The 25,803-nt window shown below is 37.5% G+C and overlaps 1 protein-coding gene across 1 annotated transcript in view; it reads left to right on the top strand.

Annotated features, from left to right (window-relative positions):
• Nucleotides 1–1,649: 1,649 nt before the first annotated feature.
• Nucleotides 1,650–25,803, top strand: part of LOC148952489 (coiled-coil domain-containing protein 43) — a 66,683-nt gene continuing 42,529 nt past the window's right edge. Inside the window, exon 1 of the mRNA XM_089088986.1 lies at nucleotides 1,650–1,827. Coding sequence (XP_088945112.1) covers nucleotides 1,663–1,827 — 165 coding nt within the window. The 5' untranslated portion in view covers nucleotides 1,650–1,662. The remainder of the gene's footprint in view (nucleotides 1,828–25,803) is intronic.

The raw sequence follows: 25,803 nt of genomic DNA, 5'->3' as shown, positions 1-25,803 counted from the left end.
ATGCAAAAACAACTTTAGATTTTGAGGTAAAGGTGCAGATTAGCTACCCTTGATAAAAACAACCTATTTCTTACTGTATATTATTCAGTCAATTAGGCTGTAAAGTTGCACAGGTACTGTCCAGTAGAAGCACAATATAAACAAATCAGTTCCTATTGTATATCCTGATTCTATTGGAAGGGCCTCTGCACCCTACACTACAGGGGTAACTAATTTGTACCTTTACTGATTTTGATAACAGACATCATATGTTTGTAAAAATGCAACCATTATTTTTGTTGTCCTCCCAAAGGCAAAGGAGCATTGGTGCTCATGCCTGCTGCTAGATGTAATCACTCTAAAACCATGATTACTTTTTTGACCAATCACCCTCCCCCTTCCTGAAATCCTGGATCCACCACCCCTCCCTTAGGGCATTTTAAAATTAATAGCATGTTCAGGATAGTTCAAAGTTCAGTTGCTTACTGTGCCTTCGAGCACAAGGTGTTCAATTGTGGAAAACTTCTGATTTCCCAGTGGAATAGGCCAAATTTTGCAGAATTATGACCCAACAATATGCATGCATAAGGGATTACCCGTAGGCTAATGGGAGTTAGCAGTAATATTTACCTCTGATAAGGGATGAAAGGTCTGGTAGGTGGAACAATGAGCAGACAATCTCTAACTTTAGGCAACTCTATACTTTCTGCTGTGATACCTTGCTGATTCAAGGCTAAAATTCTGACCAGAATTTTTTTATGGCCAGAAAATATCAAACTCGATCTAATCGAAAAATCTTGTCAGAAAACAGTAAAATCTGGGAAAAAAACTGGCTAGAATTCTGGAGACGAAAATCTGACCAGATTTCTGATCGGTGAGAACAGTGATCTGGGCAGTGAGAATTAAGCTTAACTAGAGCTGCTAGATAAACTCAAAAAGCATGGTCGTTTGGCCTGGAAAATCTATAATGGAGACTTATGATTAAACCTTAAGGGGTTTTTAAAGGATAACCCTTTAAGGATTTCCTCAAAATCATAACCATTTGATCCTACGTTGACTAGAGAGCCTCGTTTTCAGGCTCAACGGGTTTGAACACGGGTTGTTCTCGTCAAGTGCATCAAGCGTTTTCACAAAGCAGGTTCTGAAGGAAAACACGGGGTTGAAATTTCACAGATGAAAACGCTTGATGCTGAGGAATAGAATTACCCTCTCAATTACTCGGACTATCTGTATTAGTTTTTTCTACAATTAGCCATGTATTCATGCCTACTGCAAAATACTTGATTTTCAATTCAAAATCAACTGTTTGGGATCCCAATGAGCAAACTTCATGGGCTGTGAATTCAGGGTTGTTAGCCATTTTTGAATTTACCACCAATGAACGCAGAACTCGGGTTTGAACCTGGTATTTCTACGGGTTCCAGATTCAAGGAACCCGTGTTCACACACAGGGAGAACCCGGCAGCTGAAATCGCTTAGAAGCGGATTCCTGTTGAACCCGCAGCCCTAAAAACGCTTAATGTAGAACTCGATAGCAACCCGTGTTTGAACCCTGTACCTGAAAACGAGGAAAGATTAAAACCCCTGAACTGTGAATGGTACTATACTTTTATTGCCATCTATTTTAATTGTTGTCCTAGGCTACCTAACAGATAGAAAAGATTTCGGAAGTAGCTCCATGCAATGGGGACTTTAGAAGATTTTCAAATTTGGCTTACACCAAAGCTTCAAGAACTAAGTGTCGATGAAAGTGTTTTTGGGAGCTATATCACAGGAATTTTGGAGAGTAGTGACTCAAACAGTGAGAAACTGGAAGCACTTCATGATGTTCTAGCTGATGTTGTTGAGGTTTTTGCCTAGGCTATTAGCCTAATTTTATTTTTGAGTTATAGGCTAACTCCAATTGTTTGTAGCGTAATATGGTTTTGAAAAGAGTAGAATTCTAGTTTAGTTGGAAAGAGGTTAGGTTAAGAAAACAAAACTTTCAGGATAGGTCTATAGGCTAGGCTACTAATTTTTTTGCAGTTCATATCATGGGCATAGGAAGGGGGGCAGCTGCCCTCCCCCCCCCCCTTAGACCTTCAAATTTACATTATATATGACTGAAAATGCAGATCTTTTGTATGTTTTTTCTGTTTATTTTCTTTGGTTTGAAAATTAATGTTAGGAAGACTAAGTCACTAAGGCTAGGAATAAGTGAAGATGAAAAGTTGACGTTGGGTAATGAAAAGATTGATCTGGTGGGCAGCTTCACTTACCTTGGTAGTATTATTAGTAAAGATGGTGGGAGCAGTGAAGATGTTAAAAGTAGAATAGCCAAGGTTCAGTGTTTTTTCACAGTTAAAAAAAGTTTGGAAAAATAGGAAGATAAGTCTGCAAACCAAGATGAATATATTAGAAGCTACAGTGATGACAGTGGTTAAATATGGATATGAAGCACGGGTGCTCCAAAAAGCAGATGAAGATTTGCTAGATGCTTTCCAGAAAAATTGCTTATGGATTGTTCTGGGTACCTGGCTGACTGACTGTATTTCAAACAATAGGCTATACATTAAATGTGGTTCAATACTGCTCTCTAAGGCTATAATGAAAGAAAGGTTGAGGTGGCTAGGGTGCATTGTGCAGATGAAGGATGACAGATTGCCAAAGATTGTTCATTTTGGCCAACCATCTAGGGTTAAACAGAAAGTAGGTTGTCCCTGCCTGGGATGGGAGGATGTCATACAGGGCACTATCCCTTTGAATTTCCAATTGAATGAGCGTTTTTTGAAGTTTCTACAACAACATCTTCTATAAAAACCTTAGGCTATATGCCCCCAGGGCATATCTTAAAATCCTTGCCCTGAAGTTTCTGGGGGAGTGTCCTCCTCAAAAACATATTTTCTATCTGGGAATCAGCTATGCTGAACAAAATGGCTATCTCAAAATTTTGATTGGATGTGTTTGGGGAAATGATGGGTGTGGGGGGGGGGGGGGAGTAGTTGTACTCCAATCACTTTCAACTATTAAAAAGGGCACTAGCCCTTTAATTTCAAATCAAATGAGCCTGTTTTGAAGTTTTTACAACAACTCCTTCTATAAAAACCTTATATGCCCCCAGGGCATAACTTAAAACCCTTGCCCTGAGGGTTGTGGGGGAGTGTCCTCCTCAACAACATATTTTTTATCTGGAAATCAACTACGCTGAACAAAATGGCTATCTCAAAATTTTGATTGGATGGGTTTGGGGAAATGATGGGTGGGGGGGGGGGAGGGGGCTAGTTACACTCCAATCAGTTTCAACTATTAAAAAGGGCACTAGCCCTTTAATTTCCAATCAAATGAACATGTTTTGACGTTTCTACAACAATGCCTTCTATAAAAACCTTATATGCCCCCAGGGCATAACTTGAAACCCTTGCCCTGAGGGTTGTGGGGGAGTATCCTCATCAAAAAAATATTTTCTGTCTGGAAATCAACTGTGCTAAACAAAATCGCTGTCTCAAAATTTTTTTTGGATGTGTTTGGGGAAATGATGGGTGTGGGGGGGGCTAGTTACACTCCAATCACTTTTGACTATTAAAAAGAGCACTAGCTGTTCAATTTCTAATTGAATGAGCGTGTTTTGAAGTTTCTATGACAACACCTTCTATAAAAACCTTATATGCCCCCAGGGCATAACTTAAAACCCTTGCCCTGAGGGTTGTGGGAGAGTATCCTCCTCAAAATTATATTTTCTATGTGGAAATCAACTACGCTGAACAAAATGGCTATCTCAAAATTTAGATTGGATGTGTTTTGGGGAATGATGGGCGTGGGGGGGGGGCTAGTTGCCCTACAATCATTTTCGACTATTAAAAAAGGCACTAGAACTCTCGATTTCCAGTCGAATGAGCCCCCTTTGAAGCTTCTAGGACGACCCTTTCCATATGAAGTGCCTCTGGGAAAAAATAAATAAATAATAAAACATTGGAGCCGTATGGCCTTTACTATAGGCACTGCTACAGCGTTGCCTCTGATGAATAGCAGTGTTATTCTCGTACGTAGCACTAATCACTTTTAATGTATTTGTCTGGTATACCATACAAGGATAAAATCTTTACTAAAGCTCTTCTATCAACAGAATCAAACGCTTGCTCATAATCTATAAAACTGAGGTGTTGACAACTCAGGCGCTTCTCAATTATTACTCTAAGAGTGAAAATTTGGTCAGCACATCCTCTACCTTTTCTAAAACCACACTGTTCTTCTCTTAAAACTTTTTCTACAGCATCTCTCAGTCTAAACAGTATCACATTACTAAGTAATTTACTACCTACAGAGACCAGACTGATGCCTTGATAATTACCACACTCACTTTTATCACCTTTCTTATAAAGGTGGCTTAATTAACATTTTCCTAAACTCATTAGGTACTTCCCCTTTTTTTAAAATCATATTCATAATCTTCAGTAACTTATTTCAAACCTCATAACAACCATATTTAAGAACCTCATTTACCACCATATCAGCATCTGGAGTCTTATTATTTTTAATCCTTTTAGTACTGTTGCTAATTCCTCCTCACAAAACAAATCCTCCTTCACATCCAAGGTATTACAAAATTTTCCATTTTCCTCTATATCTTTTCCTGCAACTCTATCTCAGTTAAGCAAATTCTCAAAATGTTCAGCCCATCTCTCTTTAGTTTTTTCCTTATTGCTAATTGTGGCCCATTCTTTAACTGGGCCAAGTCTGGATTGACTACTCCCTCTCAATTTGTTAACATGCCAGTACAATATTTTACTATTTGCAACAAAAATGATTATTATATTTGTAAAGAGCTTAAAAAAAGGCATTAAGTTGTATGTTCACTTTATTCATAAGTCAATAATATGAACTACCCTACAAGACTAAAGGAGCTAGTAAATTTTCAGTGGGCCATATAATTTAGCTAAGGTGAAAGTGAAAACATTTGATTTCTTTTTTTATGTTCTTTCATAATTCAAGAATCACTTCTGGGTCTAATTGCATCTTGAGCCCTTAAAGGGGTCCTGAATTTATTTTGTATGTGTAATGAAAGAGCATAAAAATGCATAAAATGATGTTTTCACTTTCATCCTAGCTAAATTATGTGGCCCACTGCAAATTTATCATGAAATTTACCCACACCCACCTAGGCTTGTTACTATCCAAAATATCTAGGGGGGGGGGGGGGCAAGAGGTTTTACCAACTGGCTGGTCATTTTTACTGACTGTTTTTGTAAAAATTAGCATAATATCTGTTTCAAATACAAGTTCTTTTTTTTCAAGTTCAATGGGTTTATTAATAAATAAAAACATAAATCACACATAATCAAAATACTCAGTCCATTCCTGGACGCCGAGAACCAAAATCATTACAATTTAACATAATACGCAGAATGGTCACCGCTTCGAATCTCAGACACAACCATACCCCTCATTTACCAAATAACTAAAACTATTACCTTCCCGGTCCTTACCCTCAGGGGAAACCACCCCGTCATATTTAAAAATCATACATTTGTAATTTAAATTTACTACTTACATTTAATTCTAATTTTTTTTTTTTTTTATTAACTATTCATTTGTAATGCTATTAAATGATTTATATGTAAAATCACTGCACAAATCAGTAAAGTGGCATTCACAAGCATGTCTAGCTAGAATTCCATGTCTAGACATGTGTCTAGCTAGAATTCAATGTCTAGGCAACAGCCATTCACAAGTAAAATTTGGGGTTTAGCTAAAACTACAAATTTAGTTTCAAATTGTCATTTCTAGCCAATTCAGAGAGCTTATGCAGGCAAAACTTTTAAAATTTTAATCCATGTTTTTACTGTCACAAAATAATGGATGAGATAAGCAAAAAAATTGCCTTAATGTGCTTCACTATTATGTCTGGTGTTGCATATTTGCTAAAAATGAAAAAAAAAATTAATGAGAAAACAAAATTAAATTTCTGTTTAAATATGTAAACATAAATGATGAAAATACTGGAACTTACACATTCTGATTGGCTGTAATTGAAAATCCTAGACATTGAGTTCTAGAGTCTGCAACTCAATGTCTAGCCAAGTGCCTTGTCTAGCATGTCTAGTTAAGTGCCAAATTTTACTTGTAAATGGTTGTTGCCTAGACATTGAATTCTGGCTAGACATGGGATTCTAGCTAAAAATGCTTGCAAAGGCTGCTTAGAACCACTGCATTTGCCAACAAGATTCAGATTTTGGTATATATCATGTCACTATTTTAATTCTGCTTATTTAACCAAATGGAAAATTGTGGCACCATCTGTAAAATCACAGCAGGAGTTAGTAAACCTGCTCCATTTACCAACCAAGTTCAAAATTTCTGTAGATGTCAGTATTTTTGTAGTCTTTATTGAACCAAACAAAGAATTTTAGTGGCATCAGAAAAATCATGGCATGAGGAAGCATGATTTTACTGACTTCTTTTTTTACCAAGTGACTAAAAACATTGGGGGGTATCCCCCTTCCCCCTTTACATGACAGCCCTGCCCCCTTCCTCTAATGTGCAAATATATACCCTAAATTGGAATACACCCTGAATTGTCAACAGCAAAGTTTCAAATTGCACAATTCAGCACTATTTTTCTTGAGGGCATTCAAAAAACTTGTAATGGTAGGAAAATAGTTTATATTTGAGTTGCCTAATAAATGAGGTTTGTATTGTTATAAATAAGTATCTTTGGAATATATTACTCTTGAACAACTTATTTATAAACTAGTGATATGTTTTCAACCACTTTTCAATAACTTAACTAGTTAGAACCCGGCGCTGCGCCGATGAGGGAAGACCGGCGGGGCCAAAAACAGCATGCCGCCAGTAAGATGTCGGTGGCGCGCCGCCAGCGCGATCAATGTTGACTGCAAACATTAATGTTTTCATCAGTCTTTCTCAAATCACAGCTTAAATTTACAACAGATTCAAGCCTATTCATGAGTTCAAAAATTCACAAGTTGCTGGCTTGAAACTGGTCTTCTTTGTTATTCATCAGAGGCAATGCTATAGCATTGCCTATAGTAAAGGCCATATGGCTCCAATGTTTTATTATTTATTTATTTTTCCAAGAGGCACATCATATGGAAGGGGTCGTCGTAAAAGCTTCAAAGGGGGCTCATTCGATTGGAAATCGAGGGTTCTAGTGCCCTTTTTAATAGTCAAAAGTGAATTGAGGGCAACTAGCCCCCCCCCCCATGCCGATCATTCCCCCAATTACATCTAATAAAAATTTTGAAACAGCCATTTTGTTCAGCGTAAAGGATTTCCAGATAGAAAATATATTTTTGAGGAGGATACTCCCCCACAACCCTCAGGGCAAGGGTTTTAAGTTATGCCCTGGGGGCATATAAGTTTTTTTTATAGAAGGTGTTGTCATAGAAGCTTCAAAACAGGCTCATTCGATTGGAAATTGAACAGCTAGTGCCCTTTTTAATAGTCAAAAGTGATTGGAGTGTAACTAGCCCCCCCCCCCCATGCCCATCATTTTCCCAAACACATCCAATCAAAATCTTGAGATAGCCATTTTGTTCAGCATAGTTGATTTCCAGATAGAAAATATATTTTTGAGGAGGATACTCCCCCACAACCCTCAGGGCAAGGGTTTCAAGTTATGCCCTGGGGGCATATAAGGTTTTTATAGAAGGCGTTGTTGTAGAAACGTCAAAACATGTTCATTTGATTGGAAATTAAAGGGCTAGTGCCCTTTTTAATAGTTGAAACTGATTGGAGTTTAACTAGCCCCCTCCCCCCCACGCCCATCATTTCCCCAAACACATCCAATCAAAATTTTCAGATAGCCATTTTGTTCTGTTTAGTTGATTTCCAGATAGAAAATATATTTTCGAGGAGGACACTCCCCCACAACCCTCAGGGCAAGGGTTTTAAGTTATACCCTGGGGGCATAAAAGGTTTTTATAGAAGGCGTTGTTGTAGAAACTTCAAAACAGGCTCATTTGATTTGAAATTAAAGGGCTAGTGCCCTTTTTAATAGTCAAAAGTGATTGGAGTACAACTATCCCCCCCCCCCCCAAGCCCATCATTTCCCCAAACACATCCAATCGAAATTTTGAGATAGCCTTTTTGTTCATCGTAGTTGATTTCCAGATAGAAAATATGTTTTTGAGGAGGACATTCCCCCAGAACCTTCAGGGCAAGTGTTTTAAGATATGCCCTGCGGGAATATAAGATTTTTATAGAATGCTTTGTCATAGAAACTAAAAAAAACGCTCATTTGATTGGAAATTCAAAGGGATAGTGCCCTTTTCAATAGTCGAAAGGGATTGGAGGGCAACTAGCCCACCCCCCCCCCTACGCCCTTCATTTCCCCAAACACATTCAATCAAACTTTTGAGATAGCCATTTTGTTCATTGTAGTTGATTTCCAGATAGAAAATTTGTTTTTGAGGAGGACACTCCCCCACAACCCTCAGGGCAAGAGTTTTAAGCTATGCCCTGGGGGTTTATAAGGTTTTTATAGAAGGCGTTGTCGTAGAAACTTCAAAACAGGCACATTCAGTTGAAAATTCAAAGGGCTAGTGCCCTTTTTAATAGTCGAAAGTGATTGGAGGGCAACTAGCCCTCCCGTCCATCATTCCCCCAAACACATCCAATCAAAATTTTGATATAGCCATTTTGTTCAGCGTGGTTGATTTCCAAATAGAAAATATGTTGTTGAGGAGGACAATCCCCCACAACCCTCAGGGCAAGGGTTTTAAGTTATGCCCTGGGGGTATATAAGGTTTTTATAGAAGGCGGGGTCGTAGAAACTTCAAAAAAGGCTCATTCGATTGGAAATTCCGAGGGCTAGTGCCCTTTGTAATAGTCGAAAGTGATTTGAGGGCAACTAATCCCCCTCTCACGCCCACCATTTCCCCAAACACATCCAATCAAAATTTTAAGACAGCCATTTTATTAAACGTAGTTTTAAGTTCTGGAAATTAGGTTTTTGAGGATTACAACTCCTCCAAAGCCATCAGGGCAAGGGTTGTAATTTAAGGATTCTCCAAATCCTTCATATTATTTCTTATGGAAGGGATGCTCGTATAAACTTTAGAGAGGGCTCATTTGATTGAAAATTGAAAGTTCTTGTTCACTTTTTAAGAGTCAAAAGAGATTGAAGGGCAACTAGCCCCTCTCCCTCCTCCACGCCATAAATGCATCAGATAAAAATTTTTAGATAGACATTTTATTAAAATAGTTCAAAATTCTGATAACAAAAAACTCTGGTGTTGACACAGCCCACCAGGGCCCAGGGGTAGGCGTTGTAAGTTATGCCCTGGGGCATAACTTATTAAGGGGGGTTTATAACTTATGGGAAGATGTTTTGTATGGGAAGAACGCATAGGAAATCTATTATAATTATCCAATTATAAGGTTAAAATACATACTCTGTGATAGATGCAAAATTGCTTTAGCACACAAATTCCTATTAAGGTCAATTCCAAACAGTCGTGATCCCTCTGTGTCAGCAAGTGAAATGGTCTAAACCCCCTTATTGGAGCTATTTTTTCAATCCATTCAGCGTTGTCAATCGCTGTCCGCAAGTTATGCAAGCTGTCTATTGCTCATATATAAGGTTTTTATCAAAGAGGTAATTGTATAAAATTTGAAAAAAAGCCTCATTTGATTCAAATTGAAAGTTCTAGATCCGTTTTTTAAAGTCAAGAATAATCGGACAGTAAGCACCCGCCCCCCCCATGTCCTAAAAACTTGAAACTTTTGGCCATAAAAAACGAACAAAAATTAATTAAAAAAAACTTTCCTTTTTCAAAGAAAAAGGAAATTTTTAATTTTTTAATTTTGTCATTAACGAGGTTCACATTTTTACTTGATGATAAGGTGGTATGTTGGGAAAAATCTTAATGTGGGACATATTATGAAGTGTAATGGACCCCTGTTTTTCTCGTTTTCCTCATGTTAAAAACGAGCATAGATTAATTGAAAACAAGAGTTATCTGCTCAAAGCGAAGAGCAAATTTGACAAGAGTTATCCAAAACATAAGGAATAGGACTGTATCGGTGCTTATTAGGCATTTCAATGACATGCCTATGTAGTTATTTTGACCTATATAGTTATAGCACAAATATCATTTTAAAAAGAACTAAGTCTTATTTTCTTTTTCATTCAAGAAATTATCAGAAGTGGAAATATCAGAAGACTTATCAGAAGACTTTCAGAAGTGGAAATAAATACACCATTGGTGTATTTATTTCCACTTCTGAAAGTCTTAAACCAAGCTAATCTAATTGGGAACTGATAGATTTTAGGAAGTAAAGGTACTTTGAATATCAGGGGGGGGAATTGACTTAAGCAACTGTGGCAAAAACAGGAAGCCTAGAACATTTTTAATTTTGTCATTAACGAGGTTCACATTTTTACTTGATGATAAGGTGGTATGTTGGGAAAAATCTTAATGTGGGACATATTATGAAGTGTAATGGACCCCTGTTTTTCTCGTTTTCCTCGTGTTAAAAACGAGCATAGATTAATTGAAAACAAGAGTTATCTGCTCAAAGCGAAGAGCAAATTTGACACTTAAAACAAGCAACAGTTATAAAGCTACTTAATAGATTATAGTTTTTTCAATTTTTTTTTTGGGGGGGGGGCAACTGCTCCCCTCAGCAACACCACTGAATATCACATCGTTCAACATTTGAATATTCATTTACCTGGACAATACCAAATGCAAGATATTAACCAAGACCAAGAAAGATTTGATAGATGTTTGAAAACATGGCTAAATGTTTGATGCGTACTTTCTTTGTATTTTTTTTTTTTTTTTGTTGGCATGTTTTGTTATATCTATGTTATATATTATATAGATATATAGCAGATGACCAAACTTTGCTTGGTCCTTTGTACTGGGTATGCAACAGGTTTGTGTATATGTGACGCTTGAATTATGCATTAGCATAATCATCTTGTTATTCTTCTATTATGAATTCAATGTCTCCTGTTTATCCTTCACAGAATCCTCAATTTTATAGGGTTTGTATTTTTCTCGGATTTGTTATAATTCTTGCAGTTGCTTCTCTTCTAATCGCAGATTATGTTGCACATCGTTTTCGTTTACAGTTTGGTGTGATCCTTGCTGTCACTTGTTTTCTAACCATAGATTTTGTTGTTCATCATTTTATTTTGTGATTTGTTGTGATGCTTGTTGTCACTTGTCTTCTAACCACAGATCTTGTTGTGCCTCGTCTTTTCTCATCATGACCCCAAACATTTTATCCATGCCTTTTGCTTTAGTTCTTTCAATTCATTCATTATCATGTATTATTTTGCATGATATCATATACCAAGAAATTTCTTTTCCAGATTTTCCCCAGTAATCATATTTTTCCTTTAATTTTGCTGTTATACAGTTCAACAACAACCAGGCATGTTCCATTGCACATACCCTCTCAAATATCTGAGATACTTATCATTTACTTTTATTGCATCATTTTCGGTAACAAATCAATGTGATCCTTGGATTCATTTTTCTGCTAACCGCAGATTTTGTTGTCCATCATTTTAATTTGTGATTCGTTGTAACACTTGTTGTTGCTTGTCTTCCAACTGCAAGTCTTGTTGTGCTTCATTTTTGTAGCTTTTTGCATTCATTCATCATCTTGTAAATTTTCGCATGACGTCATAGGTACAAAAATAACTCCTTTTCCAGCTATTCCCCAGTAATTATATGTTGTTTCAATTATGTTGTTATATAGTCAGTAATAACCAAGCATGCTCTTTGCTGCTACCCTCTTAAATATCTAGATTACACATTTGTATAATCATCCATTTTTTCTTTTGTTTGAAGTGGTAGGGTGCTGTTTCAATTGAATTAATCCTTCATCATCTTGTAAATTTTCGCATGACGTCATAGGCACAAAAAAAACTCCTTTTCCAGCTATTCCCCAGTAATTATATGTTGTTTCAATTATGTTATTATATAGTCAGTAATAACCAAGCATGCTCTTTGCTGCTACCCTCTTAAATATCTAGATTACACATTTGTATAATCATCCATTTTTTCTTTTGTTTGAAGTGGTAGGGTGCTGTTTCAATTGAATTAATCATTCATCATCTTGTAAATTTTCGCATGACGTCATAGGTACCAAAAAAACTCCTTTTCCAGCTATTCCCCAGTAATTATATGTTGTTTCAATTATGTTGTTATATAGTCAGTAATAACCAAGCATGTTCTTTGCTGCTACCCTCTTAAATATCTAGATTACACATTTGTATAATCATCCATTTTTTCTTTTGTTTGAAGTGGTAGGGTGCTGTTTCAATTGAATTAATCATTCATCATCTTGTAAATTTTCGCATGACGTCATAGGTACCAAAAAAACTCCTTTTCCAGCTATTCCCCATTAATTATATGTTGTTTCAATTATGTTGTTATATAGTCAGTAATAACCAAGCATGTTCTTTGCTGCTACCCTCTTAAATATCTAGATTACACATTTGTATAATCATCCATTTTTTCTTTTGTTTGAAGTGGTAGGGTGCTGTTTCAATTCAATTGATTTGTCTTCACACTGCATATATTATTGTGTCACATTTTCGTTTGCAATTCAGTGTTACTCTCGCTGTTGCTTGTTCCAAGCATTTTGCTTTGGCTGCTGTGAGTCATTTGTCATCTTGTATATTTTCGTATGCATCAGATGCCAAATACGTTATGATCATCCCCGGGAGAAAATGACGTAATTTCCTTTTCCAATGAACACAAATGTTATGTCATTAATGAAATTTTTTATTTCCAAAATTAAGGCTCTAAGCAAATTTTCGAAATTTGTTATTCTATAGCAAGACTTCTCATGTACAGAAGATGCAACAAAACTGTTCATACAAAATTGATTCTTCCTATCTGTTAAAGTGCAAACAACAAAACTGCAAATCAAGTAGCATGTAGTACAGGAGCGTAATTTGCTATGGGACAGGGGGCAACTGCCCCCTCCAGATGCAAATTCCCCCCCCCCCCCCCCGCAGCTGAAATTTGGTTTCTGCAAAAATCTTGTCAAAATTAAGATAAGCCTGCTTAATTCTTGTATTCAGATACACAGGTCAGTTTTCTTTAGTATATTTTTGCCTTTATGGTAATATAAGACTCATTTTTCAGTTTTCACTGTCATTTTCACTTTATTTGCGAAAATTGGCTCCAACTTTCCCCTCCCCCCCCCAAGAAATTTGACGAAATTATGCCACTGATGCAGTAGCCTAAAAAAAACAAATTTTTATTTATTTTTTAGTAGGTTTGGTTATCAACTAAGTTTCAAAAAGTCAAGCTTCTGATGCATGTAAATGTGACTTCATTCCTGAAAAATGTTTATTACAAATTTAAGGCTCTAAGCAAATTTTCCCAAATTCGCTATTCTATAGCAAGACTTCTCATGCACAGTAGATGCAGCAAAACTGTTCATACAAAATTTATGCTTCCTATCTGTTAAAATGCAAAGAGCAAAACTGAAAATCAAGTAGCATTTATTACAGGGGCGTAATTTGCTATGGGACAGGGGGGGGGGCAACTGCCTCCTCCAGACACAAGTTTGCCCTACCTACGTCCACTCCTTCTCCCTCTAGAGGGCAGTGACCATTGATGACCTTCATAAATCTTTGTGTTAAGAAAGTGAAACCTTGCAAAATGGATCTTCTGCTTAAATGAAGTAGGCCTACAAGAAAACTATTTTCAGCTTGGCAACTTTGCTCAATCCCAATTTATGAGGTTTCAAAGATATGTAAATAAATTACCCAAATTAAAAAAAAAGCATTTATATGGCTTAAAATTCTACTCAAATAACAGGAATTGCATTTCAGAACTAAAACCAGAGAAAAAGAAACTAATAACTGAAAATTAAGGTAAAATATTTTATCAAACTTTCAATTGGTATAGACCTGCCAAGTAGGCACATTTCCAAGATTTAGAAACCAGAAGAGGGTTAACATGGAAGCTTTGCAATACCTTCCCAGAGTATGTTTTTTGGCCCTGGATTCATTACTGAAAGGTTCATTTTCCTAATGTAAGTCCTTTTCAAGATAGACATAGACATAGGTTTATTAAGATCGAACAGCGTAGCCATGGCTAATTTATGTCGTCTTTACAACAATATGAAAAAAAAAAATACAAATAACACTATAAAAACACTAACACGTGAATTCAAATAACACTAAGTCTTGTTGTATGCTTCAACGAAAAAGGGGACAAACGTGTTTTTGTAGCGGTTGGTCCTGCAGACAGGGGGTTGTAGCTTCGACTGGGACCTGGTTCTTTGGTTAACAGGAGCATCGGGTGGGAGGATCAGTCTGTGATGGGGCGAAGATAGCAGTGACTTGCCGAGGGACATGATCAGTGATAATTGCCTGTTGCTGAGAGATTCAAGGTTCAGTTCTTGCAAGAGTTTGTTGTAGTCGTCACTTCTGTTACCAACGATTATGTTAACAGCTCGTTTCTGCAAAGATTCAAGGTCATCGCAAAGGTAGTGGGTGCTCTGGACAAGAGGTCCCCAGACAGCGACGGCATATTCGAGTAGAGGTCTCACATATGTAATATAGGCATTTTTTAGGCTTTGAATGTCGCAGCCAAACCTGCGCATCAGGACTAGGGTCTGAAGTGATGCATTGCCAGCCTTAATAACCTTCTCCACGTGTTCGGTGAATGTGCAGTCCATCGATAATGTGACTCCGAGGATTTTTGCAGATGGAACAATAGGGAAAGGGACTTGCGGGAATTCCAGATCACGTTTTAAGGGGCAAAACCTGAGGATCATTGATTTATCTGCATTCAATGTCAACTTGTAACGTTCACAGTCCTCAGAGAAGGATGCCAGAAGGGTTCTCGCTGAACTGACGTTCGATTACACCTTCTCTCACGAGGTATTGGAGGACAAATGATAAATCGTCGACGAATTTGAGTCGCTCTTCGAAATTCTGAAGGAGGAAGTTGATGAGGGAGATAAATATGAAACCAGCAAGTCTTGTACCCTGAGGGGCTCCACAGGTAAGTTTAGACCAGTATGAGATCAAGTCACCTTCAAACAATGGAAATACACACTGCATTCTGTCCTGAAGGAAGCTCATCACTAATGCAAGAGACCGCTTCTGTGCGCCCATTGCTCGCATATTTTTTGCTGCCGTAAGATGACAAATCAGGTCAAATGCCATCCTGAAATCGGCGAGAGCTAGGTCGATGAAGGTACTGCCCTTGTCAAGCCACTTAAAGATAATGTCAACTAGGCGCACGAGGTATATCGAGGTATTGCAACCTTTGAGGCCACCATACTGGTAACGGTCTATGTTTTCCCGCGTTTGCTTGAGCAATTCACGCAGGATGAATGACTCGGTGACTTTTGCAAAGGTAGATGTGATTGATATCGGTCGTAACTCGTTGCAAGATTTGGGTGTTTTAGTCTTCGGTATAACACGCACAAATGCGCGTTTCCAGCACGACGGGAAAGTTAACTGGGCGAAACATTCGCTGATGATGTGTCCAAGTGGCTTGGCGAGGAAAAGAGAGAACTCTCGTATTAACCTTATAGGCAGCTCTTCAGGAAAAGAGCTACTGGATGGACACAACTTGTTCAGCTCCTTGAAAACTTGATACTCAACTATTTCGATTTCACCTTCGTCAGGGCATATTGACAGTAGATGCTCTATTTCAGTGTTAGTTGGGGCAGGAAAGGATGTACAAATGTCAGTAAAGTAATTGTTGACGTCATTTGCACTCACGAGTGACCCATCATCGTTCAGAATACGGATACTGGATGATACTGTTTTTCCAGCAATCTGCCTCACTAGACGGTGCCATTTACGGGGATCCTTTTTTATTTCAGTGTCCAAAAGGGATTTTCCGAAGGACTTTCTTGCCTCGCGACAAAGGCTAACGATTTTGTTTCTTAATAATCTTAACGACGTTGCGTCACCACTTGACTGCCTTACAGTGATTTTTTCGCGAATCAGCTGTTTTATTTTTGGAGTGATCCAGGGCTTGTCAGATTCGCTCACGACAAATGGCTTTTCCGGGAAAACTTCTAAGTATTTCTCATAGAGTAGGGACCGAAATATTTCTGCTTTCCTGTTGACATCGCTTTCGTTGCATACTTCGCTGAAGCAGTGAGTACCGACCAACATTCGGTACGTATTAATAGCAGACCTCGTGATAGGTCTCCGGAGTACTTTTATTTTCTTAAGCTTCCTGATTTCACTTTTTGCCTTCATCTGCTGAGTGTGATGGTCTGATTTGCCCAATGGCCCGTTCGAAGACACGTCTTTGTAATATGGAGCAAGGTTTGTAAGAATAAGGTCAAGGGTGCTCCCGGTCACATGGGTGGGTATATTGACCACTTGTGACATACCCAGCGTATTAGCAAGCCATTGTTTCTTTGTTTGGTTGAAGTCACTGGCTAATATGAAGCCCGGGCGGCTATACCGCTGACGTAATGTGTCTAACGTAGACTGAAGGTAGGATACCAACAGTCGTCTGTTCTTGGCGCTTTCAGGACAGTAGATACTTGCGATAATGATGCAAGAGACAACTCGTGGTAAATTTTTTGGCTTGCATAATGCCCAGATCGCTTCATGGTTAGGGTCATTGAAATTATCTAAATATTTACAGGGGATATCATCGCATACATCCAGGGCAACACCTCCGCCAATCCTGTCTGTTCTAGTGTTCAAGAAAACCTTGTAACCAGCCATCCTTCCACTTGTTTCGTCGAGCTGCCATGTTTCGGTAATTGCGGCGATATGGATATTATTCTGACGTAGAATGACATCTAACTCATCTACTTTATTGTTAGTGAGCGGACGTTGCTCAGAAGGAAGTTTGGAAGTTCGTGTTTACAAGAGAGAACCTGCGGCGATAATACTGGAGGACAATCAGACCCGAAATCATTGGTAGGAGCATTGTTGTCAGGGATCAGCCGGGGCGGTAGGCTCACGCGCGAGATTGAGACTAAACACCTCTCACGCTTAGGCTTTTGGCTGGTCAATCGTCCGTAGGTGACTAACACGTCAATCTTAAATTTCTTTCTGCCACCTCTGCGTCCTCTTCTTGTTCGCTTGCGAACGAAGGGAACGTCATCTATATTTTTTATAAATTCTTAGTGTGACGAGTGTGGCTATGACAGATGGTGCCAAAACAGCAAAAGAAATGAAAGTACCTTTTTTGCATTGATCAATCCAGTTTTCAGCAGCAGCCTCAGTGAAAAAGAATAGCAATATTAATACAGTTTTGATTAATACCACTTTCATCGCAAAGGGAGGAGTATTTCAAGGCACTGAACAAGTTAAACTAGGATAGAATGACTTGCAGCCTCAACGGCGCGAGAGCCATCTATTTTTTCAAATAGATGGGATAGCAAGAAGTAGCTAAACTAGAATTTTACCCTGAAAAGTTCGTTAGGTCATAAATTTGCTTTTAGTAAAAAATAACTCCTTGGAAGGAAACATGGCAAATCTGGAGTTTAAATTACTGACTTACAAATAAGGTACCACTTACCACTCACTGCTTTTTTTTTATTCTGTCTCTAAATATAATAGACTAGTCATTTTCCTCGGAAATCTAATTGTAAGCCCTTTATGGACTCTTGAATAGAAAGATAGATAGATAATTTATTCAGCCGCTAGACCATACACAAACATTACAATGATTATATAAAACAACAGCCAGCATACACTTAAATAAATGACATAAGTACTAACAACAAACAAAAACATTAAACCCGTTATTTACATCTTTTTAAACCCTCTTTTATAAATTCAGTTACTTGTATAATCATCTTCCAGGAAAATGATTTATGAACCCCAGGAAAAAAAACTTACCAATTACCGAACTACTTCATTCCAAAATCCAACAGCCCCGGACTAGCCATCAAAAAATTAGGCATATTTGCTTCCTCCATACCACATAAAGAGCAAGTATAACAGGATCTTGGGCCCTGAGCATTTCTTTCAAATACTTTTAATCTATTTTTTAAGGGCAAACCATTCGCTCGGACCTGGAACCACAGACGCAAGTTTTCCGGTGGCAAATTCAGCTTAAAATAGTATTCTAGTCCAAAAGACTCTTTTATCTTAGAATAGTGGCACAAGGTTTCAGATTTTCGAATCTGTTCATGCCAGAGTTGAATCTTTTGATCCTTCTTAACATGTTTTACCTTCCGATAAATTTCCTCTGGATCGCCTGTTGGACCAAGACCTTCATTCCAAGCGTATGAAAGTCCGGTATTATCAAGGAGGGCTTTAACATGGAACGGCCACAATCTTTTTCTACCTTGCTGCAATAATTCCTAATATGTGGCTTTCATAAGCCTCTCATCTGGTAGTTGGATAATTTTCAGGCAAAATTTTACTACTTGTAGTATCCTTTCTTTATGCAGCGAAAACAAACCTAGATCTCCCTTAAGATCCTGTGTATGGGTTGTAGCATGTACCCTAACCAATCTTTTATAATATTGTAGTTGACCCATTTCTAATTGCAGGATCACCTCATACCCCCAAAGCTCAGCACCATAATGAATAGTAGGGCGAATTTTTGATTGAAATAAATACTTATGCATTTTAATATTTTTAATTTAATTTAAAGCTGAATTCCTTAAAACTGCTGAAGAAACTGCTTTACCTCTACCCACCGTTTCTTTCACATGATCCTTCCAATTTCCTTTATTATTTAATACAAACCCTAAATACTTAAAAGTTGTACTTTTTTTCAACTCAATACCCTTAAATAAAAATTTATCATTATTTTTATTTGTCCCAAGAACTACAATTTCAGTCTTTTGGATATTTAATCTCAATTTCTTTTTTTCCAAATAAACATCTAATATGTTCAACAGATTTTATAGATTTTCGGCATTTCTAGCTGTCAGCACCATATCATCCGCAAATAACCACAGAGACAAAGCTAAATTTCCTAAACTCACTGTTGGCGCCCATTTTTCCTTGAAAAACTCAACAATATCATTGATAGGCTATATAAAAAATAGCCTCGGTGACAAGGTGGTACCCTGTTTAACTCCTACCTCGCAACTAAACAAATCCGAAAACCCTTTTAAATAATTTCTGAGACCACACTGGCTTATCATGATAAAACGAAACAATAGTAAAAAGAAGAGAAAAACGAGGATTATAAAAGCCAGTGAAAATATGGACTAAAATGCAAATATTTTGGTCAAGACCTCTGCTTGAACATCCTCAGTGCAAGATAATAACATTAAAATTACTAATAAAATCCAAGGATACTATAAAAAATTTCAAACCTTAAAACAAAGCATAACTAAAATTTGGAGACCCACTCTCCATGTAACGGTGAAAGGGTAACTGAATGAAAAAATACAGTACTGAATGGGAATTCAATTTTTTTTTATACAGAGCATTTTTAAAAGCTAAACGCTTTCCAGGTAAAACATCATCACAGATTAGGTTAGGTTGCAAAATATGATTTTTTAATATTTAAGTAAAAACGATCGCAGAATTAATTAGTTCATTATAAATGGGGCTTAAATAGGTTTCTCCCGCGTCTCTATTGAGAGCAACCTTTCGTTGAATGTACTTTTTTATCTCAACTGCCTCCCTGAAAACTTGGATGAGACCTTTAACAGGGGCAATAATGGAGGTGTTATCGAATAAAACGAAATGGTGCGGGTTGTCATACACATGCTGAGCTAAGGCGGAATCAAAGTCTCAGGCCTTTGGCATAGCTCCATAGCTTTGTCGATTGAGGACCTGTGTTCCAACAATCTCTCTCCCAATTGCTGGTGGGTACTTCCAACATAGAACCAGCCGCAAGAACATGGAACCCTCTTAGCACAACTACCAAAAATAGGGCTCGTTTTATCTTTAGCGCTGTTAAAATAGTTCTGGATGTTATTAGAATTTTTGAAGGTGACATTTAAGTTATGTTTTTTAAGAATTCTTTGCAATTTGTCACCTAATTTGGGAAAATAGGACTAATTAATTCTGATCGTTTTTACTTAAATATTAAAAAAAATCACATTTTGCAACCTAACCTAATCTGTGATGATGTTTTACCTGGAAAGCGTTTAGCTTTTAAAAATGCTTTGCATAATTAAAAAATTTAATTCCCATTCAGTACTGTGGTAAAGCTTTCTAATTTAGTTAATTATATAAATAGGGCAAAACAGTAAAAACTTTTCTTATCACCCGCTAAAGGGATGATATCCGTTGGAGGTTTTGGAGATGATGAATCTTTTCCTGCCTTTTTTTGTCTTTTTTCTATGATGGATTCCAGTAACTTGATGGGATATCCATTGCAAAACAAAATGTCCTTCAGATAATTCAATTCTGGGATTATATAAACTTTTGAACAAATTCTTATAACATGATCAACTAAAGATATAACTACTCCTCTTTTTACACAAGGAGGGTGGTTGGAAGAGAAATACAAATACCTATCATTATGTGTAGGTTTTTTATAAATCGAAACTATTAAGATGAAGCAAAAAAGCGTTAAGTTCTATCTCTCCGTGATTCCAGACAGAGATAACATCATCGACAAACCGGCCCCAGAACCGGTGTTTCAGAGGAAAAGTATTCAAAGCGGAGGTTTCAATAAATTCCATGTAAAAAGTGGCCTAAAAAGGTGAAAGGCTCGTACCTATTGGGAGTCCATTTGTTTGGGTGAAAAATTGATTGTTGTACCGAAAATATAAGGAATATCTATTGCAAAGGCGAACAAGTCGCATAATGGTTTCAATATGTAATGTTTTGTAATCCATCCGGTCAATATTATCTTCTAGTTTCTTTTGAAGAGCAAATTTACATATTTTTTTTTATATCACATGATGTATACATCGAAATGGCATCAAAACTGGCCAAAATTGTGTCTTTTTTATATCAAGGTTACTGTTTTGCCCTATTTTCCCAAATTAAGTGACAAATTGCAAAGAATTCTTAAAAAACATAACTTAAATGTCACCTTCAAAAATTCTAAAAAAAATCCAGAACTATTTTAACAGCGGTAAAGATAAAACGAGCCCTATTTTGGGCAGTGATGTTTATAGGGTGTTTCTATGTTGGAAGAACCCTGCAGCAATTGGGGGAGAGATTGTTGGAACACAGGTCCTCAATCAACAAAATGGAGCTATGCCAAAGGCCTGAGACTTTTGATTCCGCCTTGGCTCAGTATATGTTTGACAACCCGCACCATTTCGTTTTATTCGATAACAGCTCCATTATTGCCCCTGTTAAAGGTCTCATCCAAGTTTTCAGGGAGGCAGTTGAGATAAAAAAGTACATTCACCGAAAGGAAGCTCTCAATAGAGATACGGAAGAAATCTATTAAACTGCCATTTATAATGAACTAATTGATTTTGATCATTTTTACTTAAATATTAAAAAAAATAACCATTTTGCAACCTAACATAATCTGTGACGATATTTTACCTGGGAAGCATTTAGGTTTTAAAAATGCTCTGCATAATTATAAAATCGGAATCCCGCTCAGTACTGTATCTTTTCATCCAGTTACGCTTTCACCGTTACATGTAAAGGGTCTTCAAATTTTAGTTGTGCATTGTTTTAAGGTTTGAAATTTTGTATACTATCTTTGGATTTGTATTAGTAATTTGAACGTTATTATCTTGCACTGAGGACGGTAAAGCAGAGGTCTTGACCCAAATATTTGTATTTTAGTCCATATTTTTCACAGGCTTGTATAATCCTCGTTTTTTTTTGTTTTTTTTTTACTATTGTTTCGTTTTATCGAAAACCCTTTCCCTGCTACCTTAACCATTCCTCTTGTTAGCCTATACATATCACACACTAGTCGAAAAAAAATACGGAGCAGTCCTATCCTCAACAATTCTACGCACAACAAAATCCTATCAACACTATCGAATGCTCTCTCAAAATCGACAAAAGCTACCAATAAATTACTCTTACCTCTACTATACTTTTCTATCAACGCCTTAAGTGCAACTACCCTGTCAACTGTGCTATATCCTTCCCTGAATTCAGCTTGTTCCTCACGAATTATTTGATTCTTCTTTAATCAATTAGCTAGCCTATTATCAATCAATTTCTCCAGAATCTTACTTAAACATGGTACCAGAGCTATAGGCCTATAATTGCAATGCAACCTCGGATTCCCTTTTTTAAATAACGGTAATATGATACCTTTTTCTCTTGTTTTTGCATTAGTAAAGGCCTAAATAATGATTGAAAACTTAGGCCTACTATTTGATTATAATTGGATTTTGCTAATATTTTACAATCCACAGGCATTCATTCATCAGAGGCAACGCTGTAGCTTTGCCTATAGTAAAGGCCATACGGCTCCAATGTTTTATTATTATTTATTTATTTATTTATTTTTCCAGGAGGCACTTCATATGGAAGGGGTTTCGTAGAAGCTTAAAGGGGGCTCATTCAATTGGAAATCGAGAGTTCTAGTGCCCTTTTTAATAGTCGAAAATGATTGGAGGGCAACTAGCCCCCCCCCCACGCCCCGCCGTCCCCCCAACACCTCCAATCAAAATTGTGAGATAGCCATTTTGTTCAGCGTAGTTGATTTCCTGATAGAAAATATATTTTTGAGGAGGATACTCCCCCACAACCCTCAGGGCAAAGGTTTTAAGTTATGCCCTGGGGGCATATAAGGTTTTTTATAGAAGGCGTTGTCGTAGAAACTTCAAAACATGCTCATTCGATTGGAAATTAAGGGGCTAGTGCCCTTTTTAATAGTCAAAAGTGATCTGAGTGTAACTATCCCCCCTCCCCCCACGCCGATCATTTCCCCAAACACATCCAATCAAAATTTTGAGATAGCCATTTTGTTCAGCTTAGTTGATTTCCAGATAGAAAATATATTTTTGAGCAGGACACTCCCCAACAACCTTCAGGGCAAGGGTTTTAAGTTATGCCCTGGGGGCATATAAGGTTTTTATAGAAGGTGTTGTCGTAGAAACTTCAAAGCAGGCTCATTCGATTGGAAATTAAAGAGTTAGCGCCCTTTTTAATAGTCGAAAGTGATTGGAGTGTAACTAGCCCCCCCTCCACGCCCATCATTTCCCCAAACACATCCAATCAAAATTTTCAGATAGCCATTTTGTTCAGCGTAGTTGATTTCCGGTTAGAAAATATATTTTTGAGGAGGATACTCCCCCAAAACCCTCAGGGCAAGGGTTTTAAGTTATGCCCTGGGGGGCATATAAGGTTTTTTATAGAAGGCGTTGTCGTAGAAACTTCAAAACAGGCTCATTCGATTGTAAATTAAAGAGCTAGTGTCTTTTTTAATAGTCGAAAGTGATTGAAGTGTAACTAGCCCCCCCCCCCACCACCCCCACGCCCATCATTTCCCCAAACACATCAAACCAAATTTTCAGATAGCTATTTTGTTCAGCGTAGTTGATTTCCAGATAGAAAATATATTTTTGAGGAGGACACTCCCCCACAACCCTCAGGACAAGGGTTTTAAGTTATGCCCTGGGAGCATATAAGGTTTTTATAGAAGGCGTCGTCGCAGAAACTTCAATAATGACTTAGTCAATTGGAAATTCAAAGGGCTACTATCCTTTTTAATAGTCGAAAGCTATCGGAGGGTAACTAGCCCCCCCTCACGCCCCTCATTCTCCAAAACACCGTACATCAAAATTTTGCTATAGCCGTATTTTTCAGCATACTTGATTTACCAACAGAAAATATATTTTTGAGGAGGAAATTCCCCCACAACCCTCAGGGCAAGGATTTTAAGTTACGCCCTGGGGGCATATAAGGTTTTTATAGAAGGCGTTGTCGTAGAAAATTCAAAACAGGCTCAATCGGTTAGAAATTAAAGGGCTAGTGCCCTTTTTAATAATCGAAAGTGATTGGAGTGTCACTAGCCCCCGCCCCCCACGCCCATCATTTCCCCAAACACATCCAATCAAAATTTTCACGATAGCCATTTTGTTCAGGGTAGTTGATTTCCCGATAGAAAATATATTTTTAAGGAGGATACTCCCCCACAACCCTCAGGGCAAGGGTTTTAAGTTATGCCCCGAGGGCATATAAGGTTTTTATAGAAGGCGTTGTCGTAGAAACTTCAAAACAGGCTCATTCGATTGGAAATTAAAGTGCTTGTGCCCTTTTTAATAGTCGAAATTGATTGGAGTGTAACTAGCCCCCCCCCCCCCCACGCCCATCATTTCCCCAAACACATCAAACCAAATTTTCAGATAGCCATTTTGTTCAGCGTAGTTGATTTCCAGATAGAAAATATATTTTTGAGGAGGAAACTCCCACACAACCCTCAGGGCAATGGTTTTAAGTTATGCCCTGGGAGCATATAAGGTTTTTATAGAAGGCGTTGTCGTAGAAACTTCAAAACAGGCTCATTCGATTATAAATTAAAGGGCTAGTGCCCTTTTTAATAGTCGAAAGTGATTGGAGTGTAACTAGCCCCCTCCCCTCCCCCCCCACGCCAATCATTTCCCCAAACACATCGAATCAAAATTTTGAGATAGCGATTTTGTTCAGCGTAGTTGATTTCCAGATAGAAAATATATTTTTGAGGAGGACACTCCCCCAAAACCTTCAGGGCAAGGGTTTTAAGATATGACCTGGGGGCATATAAGGTTTTTATAGAAGGCGTTGTCGTAGAAACTTCAAAAAAGGCTCATTCGATTAGAAATTCAAAGGGATATTGCCCTTTTTATTAGTCGAAAGTGATTTGAGGGCAACTAATCCACCTTTTCCCCAAGCACATCCAATCCAAGTTTTGAGACAGCCAGTTTATTAAACGTAGTTTTAAGTTCTGGAAAATAGGTCTTTGAGGATGACAACTCCCCCATAGCCCTCAGGGCAAGAGCTGTAATTTAAGGATTCTCCGAATCCTTCCCATTATTTCTTATGGAAGGGACTCTCGTATAAACTTTGAAGAGGTCTCATTTGAGTGAAAATTGAAAGTTCTTGTTCACTTTTTAAGATTCAACAGAGATTGGAGGGTGACTATCCCCCCCCCCTCCTCCACGCCCTAAATGCATCAGATAAAAATTTTGAGATAGACTTTTGTTAAAATAGTTCAAAGTTCTGATAAAAAAAAACTCCGGTGTCGACACAGCCCACCAGGGCCGGGGGGTAGGCATTGTAAGTTATGCCGTGGGGCATAACTTATTAAAGGGGGTTTATAACTTATGGGAAGGGGTTTTGTATGGGAAGAACACATAGGAAATTTATTATAATTATCCAATTATAAGGTTAAAATACATACTCTGAGATAGATGTAAAATTGCTTTGGCACACAAATCCCATTAAGGTCAATTCCAAACAGTCGTGATCCCTTTGTGTCAGCAAGTGAAATGGTCAAAACCCCCTTATTGGAGCTATTTTTTCAATCCATTCATTGTTGTCAATCGCTGTCCACAAGTTATGCAAGCCGTCTATTGTTCATATATAAGGTTTTTATCAAAGAGGTAATCGTATAGACTTTGATAAAAGCCTCATTCGATTTAAACTGAAAGTTCTAGATTCGTTTTTTAAAGTCAAGAATAATCGGACAGTAAGCACCCCCCCCCATGCCATAAAAACTTGAAACTTTTTGCAATCAAAAACGAGTAAAAATTAATTAAAAAAAATTTCCTAAAAATAAGTTTTTCAAAGAAAAGTAAAGGCCATTTTAAACTTAAGATAAGGAGATAAAAATACCTTTTACAATTCAAACTAAAAATGACCAGTAATTACTATTAAAGAATAAATAAAACCCGAAACGAACGTAAATCAAATAATCAATCATAGCAAAAAAATACAACAAGTAATAATATAAATGAATAAATAAATCTTAAAGTTAGTAATGATTAGACTGAATATGAAAATCTATAAATGAATAAATAGATCTTAAA

The sequence above is a fragment of the Artemia sp. Qi Xiang Cuo genome, chromosome 5 (assembly GCF_049724085.1).
Source record: "Artemia sp. Qi Xiang Cuo chromosome 5, ASM4972408v1, whole genome shotgun sequence".
NCBI lineage: Eukaryota > Metazoa > Arthropoda > Branchiopoda > Anostraca > Artemiidae > Artemia > Artemia sp. Qi Xiang Cuo.
The sequence above is the reverse complement of the archived record's forward strand: the minus strand, read 5'-3'. Positions and strand labels throughout refer to the sequence as shown.